The sequence below is a fragment of the Convolutriloba macropyga genome, chromosome 1 (genome assembly GCF_964194025.1).
Source record: "Convolutriloba macropyga chromosome 1, txConMacr16.3, whole genome shotgun sequence".
NCBI classification, from domain to species: domain Eukaryota; kingdom Metazoa; phylum Xenacoelomorpha; order Acoela; family Convolutidae; genus Convolutriloba; species Convolutriloba macropyga.
In genome coordinates, this window is record NC_134468.1 from 42,176,659 (window position 1) to 42,189,831 (window position 13,173).

At 33.1% G+C, this 13,173-nt stretch overlaps 1 protein-coding gene across 1 annotated transcript in view; it reads right to left on the bottom strand.

The window, feature by feature from the left end:
- Positions 1-11,626: 11,626 nt before the first annotated feature.
- LOC142349178 (RYamide receptor-like) overlaps positions 11,627-13,173 on the bottom strand; it is a 100,244-nt gene continuing 98,697 nt past the window's right edge. Inside the window, exon 4 of the mRNA XM_075400594.1 lies at positions 11,627-12,076. Coding sequence (XP_075256709.1) covers positions 11,719-12,076 — 358 coding nt within the window. The 3' untranslated portion in view covers positions 11,627-11,718. The remainder of the gene's footprint in view (positions 12,077-13,173) is intronic.

A 13,173-nucleotide genomic window follows, 5' to 3' on the forward strand; every position in this document is an offset into this window, starting at 1 on the left:
GGTCGCAAACGATAAATCGAAATGTCCAGAAAACATGAAGGCACCCGGAGCACAGTACTTTCAAGATTACATGTTCTGGATAACAGTATGGAAGCACAAATGTCTTGACATATAAAAAGTGACGTGCTGCAAAAGTCTGACAGCGAATCCGATACAAAGCATGATTTAAAAATTCTGAAAATTTGGGTTATTTTATTAACCTATCAAATAGTGTTATTCTAAGTCTTCGAGTTTTAATTAACACGAGGTGGCTGGGTAATGTACGTTTGCACATAATGTTTCGACTCTGCTCTTCCACATTTTGTCCTATTTGTCTACCAAATGAGGAACGGATACCCATTCGGTAGACAATTAAGTCACAATGACAATGAGTGGTGTCCGAACATTATGTGCAAACGCACATTAACGATCCTCCTTGTGTTAAAAAGAGTCTGAATAAAACAAAATGTTGTAGCCTCAAAACATTTGCACCAGATAGGGGCAATGTTCAAATATTTCAACCGCATATTTTAAATTTTTTGGAACCGATCAAAAATAAAAATCATTACAGCCATCAATTTTCAAACAATGATATGCTAGAGATACTCAAATGTAACTCCTTAAAAAACAATGGAATCTGCTATTATTGAGACTAAGTCATAGGACTACAAAATGAGACCAATAACAGGAAAGACTCCACAAATCCCAAACAAATTACAAAAACACAAAGTCTTGAATCTGTAATGACCATAAGCAATCAAATAAAAGATCTTATGTCTTCACAATGGGTCACATTTGAACATCAGAAGGGTTGGTTTTTCAGGAGTAATGTACAAATAGAACAAGAAACACAACAACAGCATTTACAAGTACAGAAAATTCGCAAAATTTTAAATGAAAAATGATAGTGTCAAGGCCATATACTCCTCGTCTAATCAACAAACCCAGTACAAATTGATGTCTGCTCCACAAGAAAACAGATTTGATTTCTCATTAAAAATACTAAGTTAAAGGTTGTCAAAAAAACTGCAAACCTTTCAGAAATAAGACGATGTTTAAAAAAAAACAAATTCGAAGTCACTAAAGACATCATCTATCCACTTAAGACAGTATATAAATTCATAAGTAACTCCACAAAACTAGTTGGATCTTTCATTATTCAGAATATATCTTACGACTACAAAAAAAAATAAAGAATAGCGACGAAAATTTGAAATTTTGCCAGAAGGCTGTCGACGCCAAAAAAAACTGTAAACTATTTATTAAAAACGTTAGGTATGTTCAATTTTGCATGCATTTGCAATGCCAGTAGGATTTGTCTATGTTGTTACAATGTTTTCACAGTGACATGTCTTGATTGACACAATGTAACGAGAAAACTTCACAAATACCACAAAATCCCAAAAGTTTTAATATTTTTTTTATAACCTGAAGTATCAAAGTAATTGAAGCATTACTTGTCAACCACCATCAAACATAGAACCAAACAAAACTAATCAATTGTCGGTTGCATGGAAAGAATTTGATGCCTAGCTTTGACAACACAAAGCTTTTAATTGACAGAAACAATTTTTGTTACAAAAAACAATAATGTTACAAAATTCACTTTTGATTTGAAAAAATCGATTGAATTTGTCATAAGAGCCTTTAGTTAAAATCAAGCCAATCTACAGATTTGTTCTTTTTGCTGATAAAAATGTCGGGCCAATCCATTATGCAAGTCTGCTATATGTTGACAGAAGTAACAATAAGAAGATGACACTGTTCAATACTTCAATGATATACTCTAAAAGAAAAATTTTGAAGGACATAGGAGCCAATAGGTATCAACTGAAATCATCAAACAGGTTCTATGCCGCCTGCTAAAGTTGACATTGAGACCTTTGAATGACGCAACTAAGTCATGAGACTACAAAAGAAAAACAATTGGAGGCACAACTCACGAAGTCTCTAAAATTTCATTAAATTTTATTTAAAAAACATGAATTGTTCTCGGAAAAATGGTTTGTTCACTGGGTTCTATTTGAACGTAAGTAGAATCCTTGATTAATTGAAGTTCTAAAAGAAAAGACTTGGGTATACCTGCGTTAAACCAGGCAAAAGTTCACAAAACTTTAAAACTCGATCACTCCAAGGAAAAATTGAAAATAAAATACACATTTCATTTGACCTTCTACTCTGTGCGGGTTTTTTTGAGATGTCTCCTTTTTCTCTTCGATAAAAATATTGTTGGGATACTTGTGGGAACGGAACAAATACGCATAAACTAAAAGAATAGCTGGTTACTGACTTCAAAGATACCAACATAAAATGGCACATAAACAAACAAAAATCAGTTTCAACTAAATCCATTCTAACAAAAAATTCAGCGAATAATGAGAAAAAAGTATTTTTCAGCGCAATCTGAGCTTTTGATTTTTAACTAAGCAGGTTCAATGAAAAATTAGTCCTTGAAACATTTGACGAATTATTAAGTTTAGTAAAAATTTTTTTCTCTCTTATGTATTGAAGCACAGAACAAATTTCAATGGCGCTAACAAGCAAGAAAAATTCAAGTCAGTTCAATAATCGTTGGCATTCGTATGTGACTTCTAAGATCTGAATGATTGTACAGAGAGTTTAAAATGCAAGAGTAAAACATCGATTGAAACACGTTGCTTACTATTCTTTAATAATTGAATAATTTTTTGAAAAACAAATTATATTCTTAGCACATTCATACCCACGATAGCCAAAGAGAGCAATCAACGTTCATAGCATACATAGAGTGTAAAAATGCTTTTAAGAATGGATGTTTACAAAATCTAACAAAATCAAAACTATTCAGTGACCCACTTTCTTATTTGAGATCACATTAATTCTTGAAATCTCAATTTCTTCCAGTCCCAACCCTCTTCCAGTCCCTTATTATTTCAGGGTTCTACAAAAAAACTAATCATATTGGACAACATTTGACCCCAATTTATAAGAGTTCGCTAATCCTTCGGCTTTTATATATTCATTGGGCGAAAGCTTCAAATTAATTGATTCTGCGGCTCACCAATTGAAAATGAACGACGATACATGCTCATTTTTAAGATATTACAAAATTATGCGCAAAAACTCGTATTGCAATTCCTGCCTGCTACATGTGTTTCAATATGTGTTTCAAGTCACAAACTCGAAATAAAGAATATAAGTATCTCAAAATAGCTTCTGACCTAATCTTAAGCATCAGAGCAATTTAAACGAATGTTTTCAACAACTAATGTTTACACAGATGTTTTTATTCCAACCCAACTTGTCTGGGGAGGAACTATATAATCAAACGTGTTTTTTTTTTGTTCAGACAATTTTGGCCGATCAATATATGATCGAAATGTGAGTGGCATCATCAAAAAGCTCATCCAGCGTAGAATTTGAAATCGAAAAGATTTATTGAATTTCGTTTTTTTGGAGTTATCGAGGATTGAAGTTTTGTGTAAACACGGGATATTTGGCATGATTTTGTTCACTTATAGTGTAATTTTTCTTCAAATTAGGTTTTTTTTCTGTAAAAATATTTATTTAAAATTAAATTTCACGCCACAAAAGTAATCAATTTTTGTCTTCCTAATAGACGAAAGGCGATAAAAATGCCTAGTTCTGGTCTCATAGGGAAGTTTAGTATCAGAACGTTCGAATTCCAATAGAGAGCTCTTTTTTTAAAAAAAATGATATTTCCTTGTTTTTTAGGTCAACTAGAGACTAGCCACTTTTCATATAGAAGTTTCGTTAATGAAAAACCTCATTTACAGTACCCTTATCCCAATGAACAAAAACCGTTTTCAAGGTATCGCTCATGTTTTTTTTACTTCGACTCTGAGTTTTCGTAACTTCATATGAAATTTTGATATTCTTTTTGAAGTTTTATAAATTTTTGGAGTCCAATAGCATAAAATCGTTGATTAAACGTGCAATAGGTTTTGTAATGAACGTTATCTGAACCTATCTAGTGTTATCAGTGGACAACCAATTTAAAAATAGCTTTTCGAAATTTTTTTTTTAAACATTAACCGATCATAAATTTTCTTGATGTTTGGTTAGTCAATCTCAGTAATGAAAGGACCCCCTACCTTTTTACTGCAACAAAAATTAATCTGTTTAGCGGTTTTGTTGTCTAAATATTGATTAAATGACTTCAATGCTACAAGAATTCAAAAAAATTATAATTTTGGACGTTTCGTTTTATTGGTTCCTTTTGAAATCTTATCACATTATCCTAATATTGATAGTTCCCATTGGATTAAAAAATATGTTCAATGGATCATAGATCAAGTTTTCAGGGAAAAGCTTATGATTTAAATGGCTTCCACATTCTTTTCTCGCACATTTCTATTGAATTTTTGGACTTTGCCTGTAATTCTTGTTAATTTCATGATCAATGACTTTTTGTAATGTCTTATTGATGACCTATGAATGACCAACATCCTTGTTGTGCCACCGAGACGTAACTTTGCGTAATTTTTGGCTTCAGTTGAAAGCTTTTGATTTTAATGGCTTTGATAGTACGGGTTTTCTCAAAAGTTTCTTGGTTTTAATGTATTTGTTCATATTTGTTGATTTTTTTAAGTCAAAATTTTACAAAAAGGAGAATCTCATTAGTGTTTTTAAGAAAATTTGAAAAAAGAAAAGTTTTTCCTGGAAAGTTCAACTTTCAAGGGCTTCCACGCTTTTTTCGCTCATTGTTTCTTTGAATTTTCTGATTTTACCAATTTTTTTCTTTAGATAGCCCTAAAAAGCTGACCGGTCGCTTGATCTTGTAATTGAGAATTGAATGACTTAATAGCGAATAGTCTTAAGATTTTGATAATATACAATTTCTACGATTTTTCAATTATTCAGTTTTTGTTTTTTTTACGTCAACTTGTAGCTTATTCTCATCATTGATAGGTTCCATCTAATTCATTGTACTTCAAAAAATAACATATCTACTAAATTTATGTCAAAACTGATGTTTTGTTTGTTGATTAAAATGCGTTTTCATAAAAGTCTTATGAGTGGTGTACTTGTGTTTCTTTTTCTGTCCCTTTAGCACATTCGCGTGATAAAAGATCTCAGTGATTTTCAATTTTGGCCAAATGATCTTATTTATTCTTTCAGTATAAGTTTGGCTAAGTTAGTATTAAACAAATTGGAAAAAAATAGATAATTTTCAGATAATACATAATAGTTTTAATGGCTTCATTAATTTGTGTTTTTGCAAATTGTTTGTAATTATTTGAATTTTTCTGCATCTTCAATCAGTTTTTATGGCTCAGTCTAACCAAATACAGGGGTTATTGGTTTCTTAACGACATTTTTGTAAATTACTCAAGAATTACTTTGTTAAAAGCTAATGATATTCTAAGAATTTTGAAATTATTTGTTTTAAAAAATGTTGATTGATTTTTGAATTTAGCCTCATTATTTCTTATTTTGCCTACTTGTTACCTGGTCTCATTAAGGAAAATCTTTGTTTGCTGTATAGTTAGGAAAAAATAAATGTGTGTAACTAAGGTTTTATCTGATTGCATTTTGACTTCGTTACCTGGTGCTTTTAATTTTAGATATTAAGTTTTTGCTTGAAATTCTCGTTTTTACTTATTTTGCAGAGGCATGGCATTATGTTCATCAAATAGTAGTTATGCTCTGTAATTGTTTTTCCAAACTCAAACATCTATTTTGTTATATTTTCGTTTGGTAGAGAATTAAGTCATAAATGTAGATGGGCTCGGAACACACATTAATGTAGAACGCACTTTAACGAACATCCTTGTTATCAACTACAGTTCGAACAAATATTTTTAACAACTAATGTTTAAAAAAACGTTTTTAACTACTAATGTTTCTTTCAAAGTATTTTTGCCAACAGTTACTTTTTAACTGGAGCTCTTCGTAAACAGTAAGGGTTTACAAAATGAAGTCAAATGGGTTGTTTTTGCAATGAGTTAAGCTAGCTTCATCGTTTATTACAATTCAAGGAATTCTGGTCACACATTTTCATGATTTTTGAAGTCAAATTGAAGTAGTGATTTTGGTCAGTCTGGTTTATTTAATAATAATAATAAATTGTTCTCAGATACTGTAAATACAATTTTTGTATCTAAATGTATCTGAAAGGACGCCAAAAAGGCATTAAGCCTGTCAAGTGGTGCCTAAGAGCAAATTATTTCTTTATGGGTTGTTTGATTTTCTTTACCTCCAACACCCATCCCCCGAACTAAATCAAAAGTTAAAAACTGAACTGGAAAAAACACAATTCATCTTTGATTTTAATATAGAAACAAAAAAACACCAAAAGAGCGAAGTCTTACCAAAAAGCCTTTATTAGTTCCTCATTGTCACAAATATAATTATCTTTCAGATCATGAAGTAGATGCGGCAGTTGTTTGGATTTACACTGAACAATTTTTAAAACAATGCTGACATCCCATTTCACTAAAACATTAAACAGTTTGCGTAAGCGCCACTTAAGAATTTTGCTCTCTTGCTTAGTGCCTTTTGACCTACTTTTAATTGTTTTGATTCTTTTTGAATCATTAGTAATAACTTCTGTTTCATCTTTGGAAATGACATCATTTAACTCTGTGTTATGTTGTTCATTTCTTATAATTTTACTCAGACACTTCATCAGTTCATAAACATGCAGTTCGCGTATTGATAGTAAACGATGTTTTTGTCTTATGTTGTTAATTGAGTTAAACTTTTTAATACCAAAGAGTATTCTCCACAAGAGTATTTGTATTTTTTCAAGCGCCAAGAGATCTGTTTTATTAGCAGAGCCATAAATCAGAACTCCATATTGGAAAACAGGTTGTATGTAGATCTTGTATAAATGAAGCATTCGTTTTTGACTTACGAACTGTCTGAAAAATGTGTAGTGGTTGAATGTTGCCAAAAATTTTTTTTTGTACGAACTTAACATGTTCTTTAAAAGTTAGGTTCATATCAATATGTAATCCCAAATACTTGACACATTGTGCATAGGCAGTAGTCACACCGTTGAAACAAAAGTTGGCCCTATTAGTTAGCAATGGAGAGCTTGGGGTCAACAAGTACGTTTTTTGCTGATTTAACGTTAGTTTATTTTCACCAAGCCACTTCTCAATTTTGGTTAGATCTTGTTGCACGCAATCAATGTTTTTGTTATCGTAACTACAATGCAAACAGGTGTCATCAGCAAAAAGAGTGACTTTAAGAGTATGGCAGACTTTCGGCATGTCATTTATATATAAAAGGAACAAAATGGGTCCTAACACTGAGCCTTGTGGAACCCCACAGTTTATTGCTGAAACTCTAGACCATAGGCTGTTGTGTAGCACAAACTGCTTTCGGTCAGTAAGGTAGGAAGTAATTAATTCCATAACATGGCCTCTAAGACCATAAAGTTCACACTTTTTTAACAACAGGTTGTGATCTACGGTATCAAAAACTTTTTTAGATCCAAAAATGCGCAACAGCTTTTTGTACTAGTGATTTTGTCTGACCTTAAGCTATCTATCACAATTGCTATAGCGTCCACTGTACTTCTTTTATTACGAAAGCCAAACTGTTGATCTGTAAAGACGCTGTTTTGGTCCAGAAAATCTACTATTCTCGACTTGAGAATTTTTTCAAAAATTTTTCCTACAGTAGGTAATAAGGAAATAGGTCTGTAATTAGAACAAACGCTCTTGTCTCCGGACTTGTGTATAGGAACAACTTTGGCTGTTTTCAAACAGTTTGGGTAAATGCCGTCTGCAATTGATCGGTTTATTAAGTCAGCCAAAAGGGGTGCTATGGTGCATTTTACTGCTTTAAGGAATTTGTTGCTGATTCCATACTGGTCCTCAGAGATTTTGTTTGATAATTTATCTATAATACACTCTATTTCCTTTTTATTAGTGCCAAGAAATAACATAGTTGCTGGTACTTTTTCAATAAGGGAGAAATTTGGACTAGAGTCAAACTTACTGTTTAAGTCAGATCCTATTGTGCTGAAGAAAGTATTGAACACTTCACAATTTGGGCTAAGGTCATTATCATTGAGACTTGCCGATGAGGGTTTCAGACTTTTCAGTGTTTTGTAAAAGTTTTTATTCCCTTGTTCTTCCTTGCAGGCGAGATATACATCAAAGTACTTCCTTTTAGTCTGTCTTATAACTGCTTTGGCTTTGTTTCGCTGCTGCTTGATTTTTAACCAATTTTCTTGTGTTTTACAGTGAATGTTTTCCTGATATAGCTTTTTCTTGCGCTGACATTCTTTTTTAACCTTATTATCCACCCAACATTTTTTCGGTATCTTAGTAGACTTTTTTGTTTTTTTCGGAACATATTTGTTCAAAACTTGAGCAAGAATCTCAAATAAACTTTGTGAACGATACCTCACTTGTTCCATACGTAAAAATTTTAGCATTCTTTACTAATTCATTTTGTAAAACAAAATTCATATTTAACAGTGTTTGTTCATTTTTTAGTTTTTTCCAACACCTATAGCTGCATTTTTCGTTATGGTCAATGTTGCACATCTCAATCTGTGTATCACAAATTACAGTGAAATGATCTGTTATAGCCGTTTCTACAATGGACACTGTTACGTCATGATTAGCAAAGCAAAGGTCTATTGATGTGCCTCCACCTCTACATGTTCTGGTTATTGATTCCGAGTTCATACTTTCTAACTCAAAGAGTCTTAACGTGCTTTTAAGCACTTCGGATGAACTACTGCTACGAAGCAAGTCTATATTGAAGTCCCCACAAACCAAGTGTTTCTGACCCAAGGGTATGTTTAAGTTGAGTATGTATTCTGTCAGCTGGTTTAACAGAAAACCACATTTTGTAGAAGGCGGTTTGTACACAACTGTTAAAAATGTGAACGGATGCAAAAAAATTGTAAGAATCTGCAATTCATTCAGCTCAAGCTTTGCAACAGTTTTATAGGCAAGATTTTTCCTAACATAAAATGCAACACCCCCACCTCTTTTCTCCCTGTTAGCGACTACCAAATTTTGATAGTTTTTTAAAGAAAAATAATTATGAGTGGGGCTTTTTGAAAGCCAAGTTTCAGTAAGTGCTATAACTTCGGGTTCAGATGTCTCGGCTAGGAAAGCTTCAAGTTCAGAAAAGTTCTTAGTAATCGATCGAATATTCTGCAGAAGTAATAGCATTAGTATACTGATTGCGTTGCGGCCTCATTCATCTGGTCTTAAGAACACACTCAATGAGAAAAACAGTTAAAAAAAATTGCAAGTTTTTGAATTTTTGATGTCTCCACGTTTTTCCTCCGCTTTTTTGGAGTTATTACGCAGCTTTCACGATGTGCTAATTTGGAAGGTTATTGTAAAGGGTATAATTATGTATAGAATCTAAAAATGTCCGCGGAAATCACAGACACTCAGTTCCTTACCCTTATAAATAAGCAGTCGCGAGAATCACAACCACTTTTAATTTTAAACCTAGTAAGAGTCCGCGAAAATCACAGACACTAGGTTACTGAAGCTTCTGACTAAGCAGTCGCGGAAATCACAACTACTTAAATAAAAATCTACTAAGAATCCGCGGAAATCACAGATTCTTTGTTGTTTTCATACATAATTTCGTAGTCGCGAATATCACAACTAATCTTTTTTATGTAAAAAGCTTATAGGAGTGTCCGCGGAAATCACAGACACCCGACTGCCAAAAAAACAAGTGACTTTTTTTTTAATTCTAAAAAATTTCCTCGCGATCCGAATTTATTAAAAAAGGCACAAAAGAAGAAAAAAAATTATAGAAAGTAATACAAGAACAACAAAATGAACACCCTTCCGCCCCCTTGAATACCTGGAGCTTTACACGACACAAAAAAAACACCAATGTCAAATTTGCTCTTTGTTTCACCTAATACACAAAACAAAATTCAAACAATCTTGTCCGTTTGATTGAGTTTCTTTCCATAGACGTTTACTTTGTCTTTTTCTGGTCCGGCGTTAGATCCGATTTCTCAGTATCGCGATCTCTCTTTTGCCCCACATAAGATCCGGTAGCAAATTGCTTGCGCACAACTGGGTTCCTCAGATTGTCAAGACATTGTTTTGCTCTTACGGGAATAAATACGTCTTTGCCATTTATGTGACAAAGTACAGATATCATGCAGTTTCTGGTAGACACCACATAGTTTCGCTTATCAGCTTCCGCCTTTTTATCATGCTCAACAGGAGGCAATCGTTCCATGATGTAAGTGTTTTTATTGTTTATCGGATTTTTAAAGTCGCGAAGTTTTCGTCGTTTTTGAATACTTCGACCTTGTCTTTGAAATATACAAACTTGACAACAACTGTGGGCATTAAACAACTGTGGGCATTTAGAAATGGTTTTCTCAATTCACTCATAGTCCGTTCTAGGTCTAGTTTTTTGTTTAGTCAATGAAAATTTTTTGAATGTACGCCAGGATTTGTGCTGCTATGTTTTTTGATGTCCTGCTTTTTCACCCTATTTTGTTCAACTACACATCATTTCACACGTTTTTTTCAGCTCTCTATCATTTCACCTCAATCTTACTCCTGTATATAATTGGTACTGTCCTTATTTGGGCCATAGCTCAGTGGCCTGCAAGACTTGATTTGAAACTATAACAGCCGAACATAGGACTGAATTATCTGCTTTATTATGAGAAATGCTTAATTGCTTATAATACTGACTGGTGACTTGTCGTGTTGAGGGATGGAATGATATAGTGTTAAGATATGCGAGGTTAAATGAAACGGGATAATTGAAAGAAGTAGATCGGTTTTTTTCTTGTTTTAATTTGCAATGCCTCTCAATTAAAGAGTCGTTATGATATTATGTGATATTGCATTTATTTTGAAGATTTGCATCGTTAGCATTAGATTAGCATCGCTAACATGGGTTCAACAAAAGCGACCCAGTACTGCGCATTGAGGCAAGCCTTTATTACTTGGATGCAATCCAATATATTGTCGACTTTCTTATATTTGTACCAAAGTTTTGAAGTTTCTTATTTTTCTCCAAAAAATGAAGCCATTGTTTAATATTCTTAGTGTGTTACTCAAGGAAGTCAAATCAAGATGACTTTCAACAATTTATTCAGGTAATCAAACACATTCTTCTGATATAGTCACTAACAATTATAGATTAAAGCAATTGCTGATTTTACATTTAGACACTGAACATCTAAATTAATATAGCCAAATTAAGCTATCCATTAATGATTGAAGAAGTTTCGTCTTTTTTGACGAAATTTTTGATAACTGGTCGTATAATTAAAGCTTAACGAGGTGCATCTTTTCAATAATATTTGTTTATCAGCTACGATAATTTGCGATTAAGAGATAGCAAATGATCCTAGGCCGAATATGAACAGGTCGATTTCTGAAATTGAAAAAGTTTGATGTCAAAAAACATATCAAAGCTACCTTATCCATCGTGGTTTACTATCCAATGTTTAATATTGGGTTAAAATTAGATCACACTCAATTAACTTTCAAGAGCTATACAGTTTCTCGCGCGAATCCCATTATGGTCGAGTATGTTACTCAGCCTCTAAAACGCGCCCAAAATTCAGACCTGTTCTCCTATCCCCAGTGTTTTTCATACTCCCCCCATTACAAATTGTGTACTGTTATATATCACGTTGCTATGTACACTATAGCACGTGCAACTTGGGGCGTAAAAGTTATATGCTCACTAAGTTGGAAGGGGAGGAAGAAGGGAATAAAATAGATCCAAAACGTCTTTTGCGCCAGGCGATTAAAAAAACATCTAAAGCGCAGATTGATGAAATCCATTCTTTTGCACATCAATGCTGCCATTCTTCATTCCATTCGCCTTGTCTTTCAATTGCGTGTGATTGTGCGGCTGCTGTCTTTGACAATTGGGCGAGTTCTGCCGACTGCCGTTGTGATAAATAGACGAGTGCTTTTTATTGGCCCCAGTTCCTTTAATGAGACTGGTGGTTCCGTCATCGTAACTGTTGCACGCTTTGCTGTTTCTGGTTGTGATGGTTAGTTTGCTGTTGGTACTTCTGGGGTGACGCATGGACGTATTAGGCCCTGTCGTGGCATCTTGTCTGTCATTTGATTCTGCCAGACATACTGCTCTTTTGAATGAGTTTGTGAATCTAAAACAAGGCTCTGTTTCAGAATTCTACATAATTGACCGATGCAAAAAACGGTCCTTATTTGCTCATTTCATAGAACAATTTGTTTTGTTTTGTTTTGCCATAATAACAAAAATAAATATATGCAGTTATGTGTTTTCGATCTTATAAATACACAATGTAAAAAGCAAATTGATGAAATGAGCAAATAATGATGAAAATTACGATAAGTTTAGAATATAATAATTAATTACGTGCAGCGAACAAAGAAAACAAAATTAGGACAAAGAACTACGCATAATCATGGATTTTTTTTGTTAATGCTAAGAACAGGGCCATACTGCGATCTAAAGCCACATTCATTGTTGCCATACAAGGAACATATTTGTTATCATACAGATCATAACGTATTTCCCAGTGCGATTCTTGCATGGAACCGACGAAATCATATATGAACCTTGAATGAATACTAAGAATTCATATGTGTCCTTGTATGGTTACCATCAATTTTTTTGATCGTCAACCTTGAAAGAAGATAATTTATTTTCTCTGAATCATTTATTTTAAATAACTAGTTTACTCATGAATTTTCTTCTTTCTCTCAATTACATCTCCTGGCATCTTGTCTGTCATTTGATTGTGCCAGACAGACTGCTCTTTCAAACGACTTTGTGAATCTAAAACAAGGTTTTGTATCAGAATTCTTTATAATTGACAGATACAAGAAAAGGTCCTAACTTTTCACAGCTCATTTCACAGATCATTTTGTTTTATTTTTATAATAACGAAAATAACTATAGGCAGTTAACTATTTTCGATCTCATAAATAAACAAATAAAAAAACAGTTAACAGTTTTTCTGTGAAACGAACAAAATAATGATGAAAATTTTGATAAGTTCAGAAATCAATCGCTTATCGCGTGCAACGAACAAAGAAAGCGAAGTGAGGAAAAAGACCTACGAATAACAGTGAATTCTTTCGTTAATACTAAGAGCAGCGCAATACTGCGATTTCAAAGATCAAATATGTTATCAAAAATGTGTTGTATATGTTGTTATACAAAGATCATATATGGTATCATACAGATCATTATGTATTCCCCTTAACGATCCTTGTA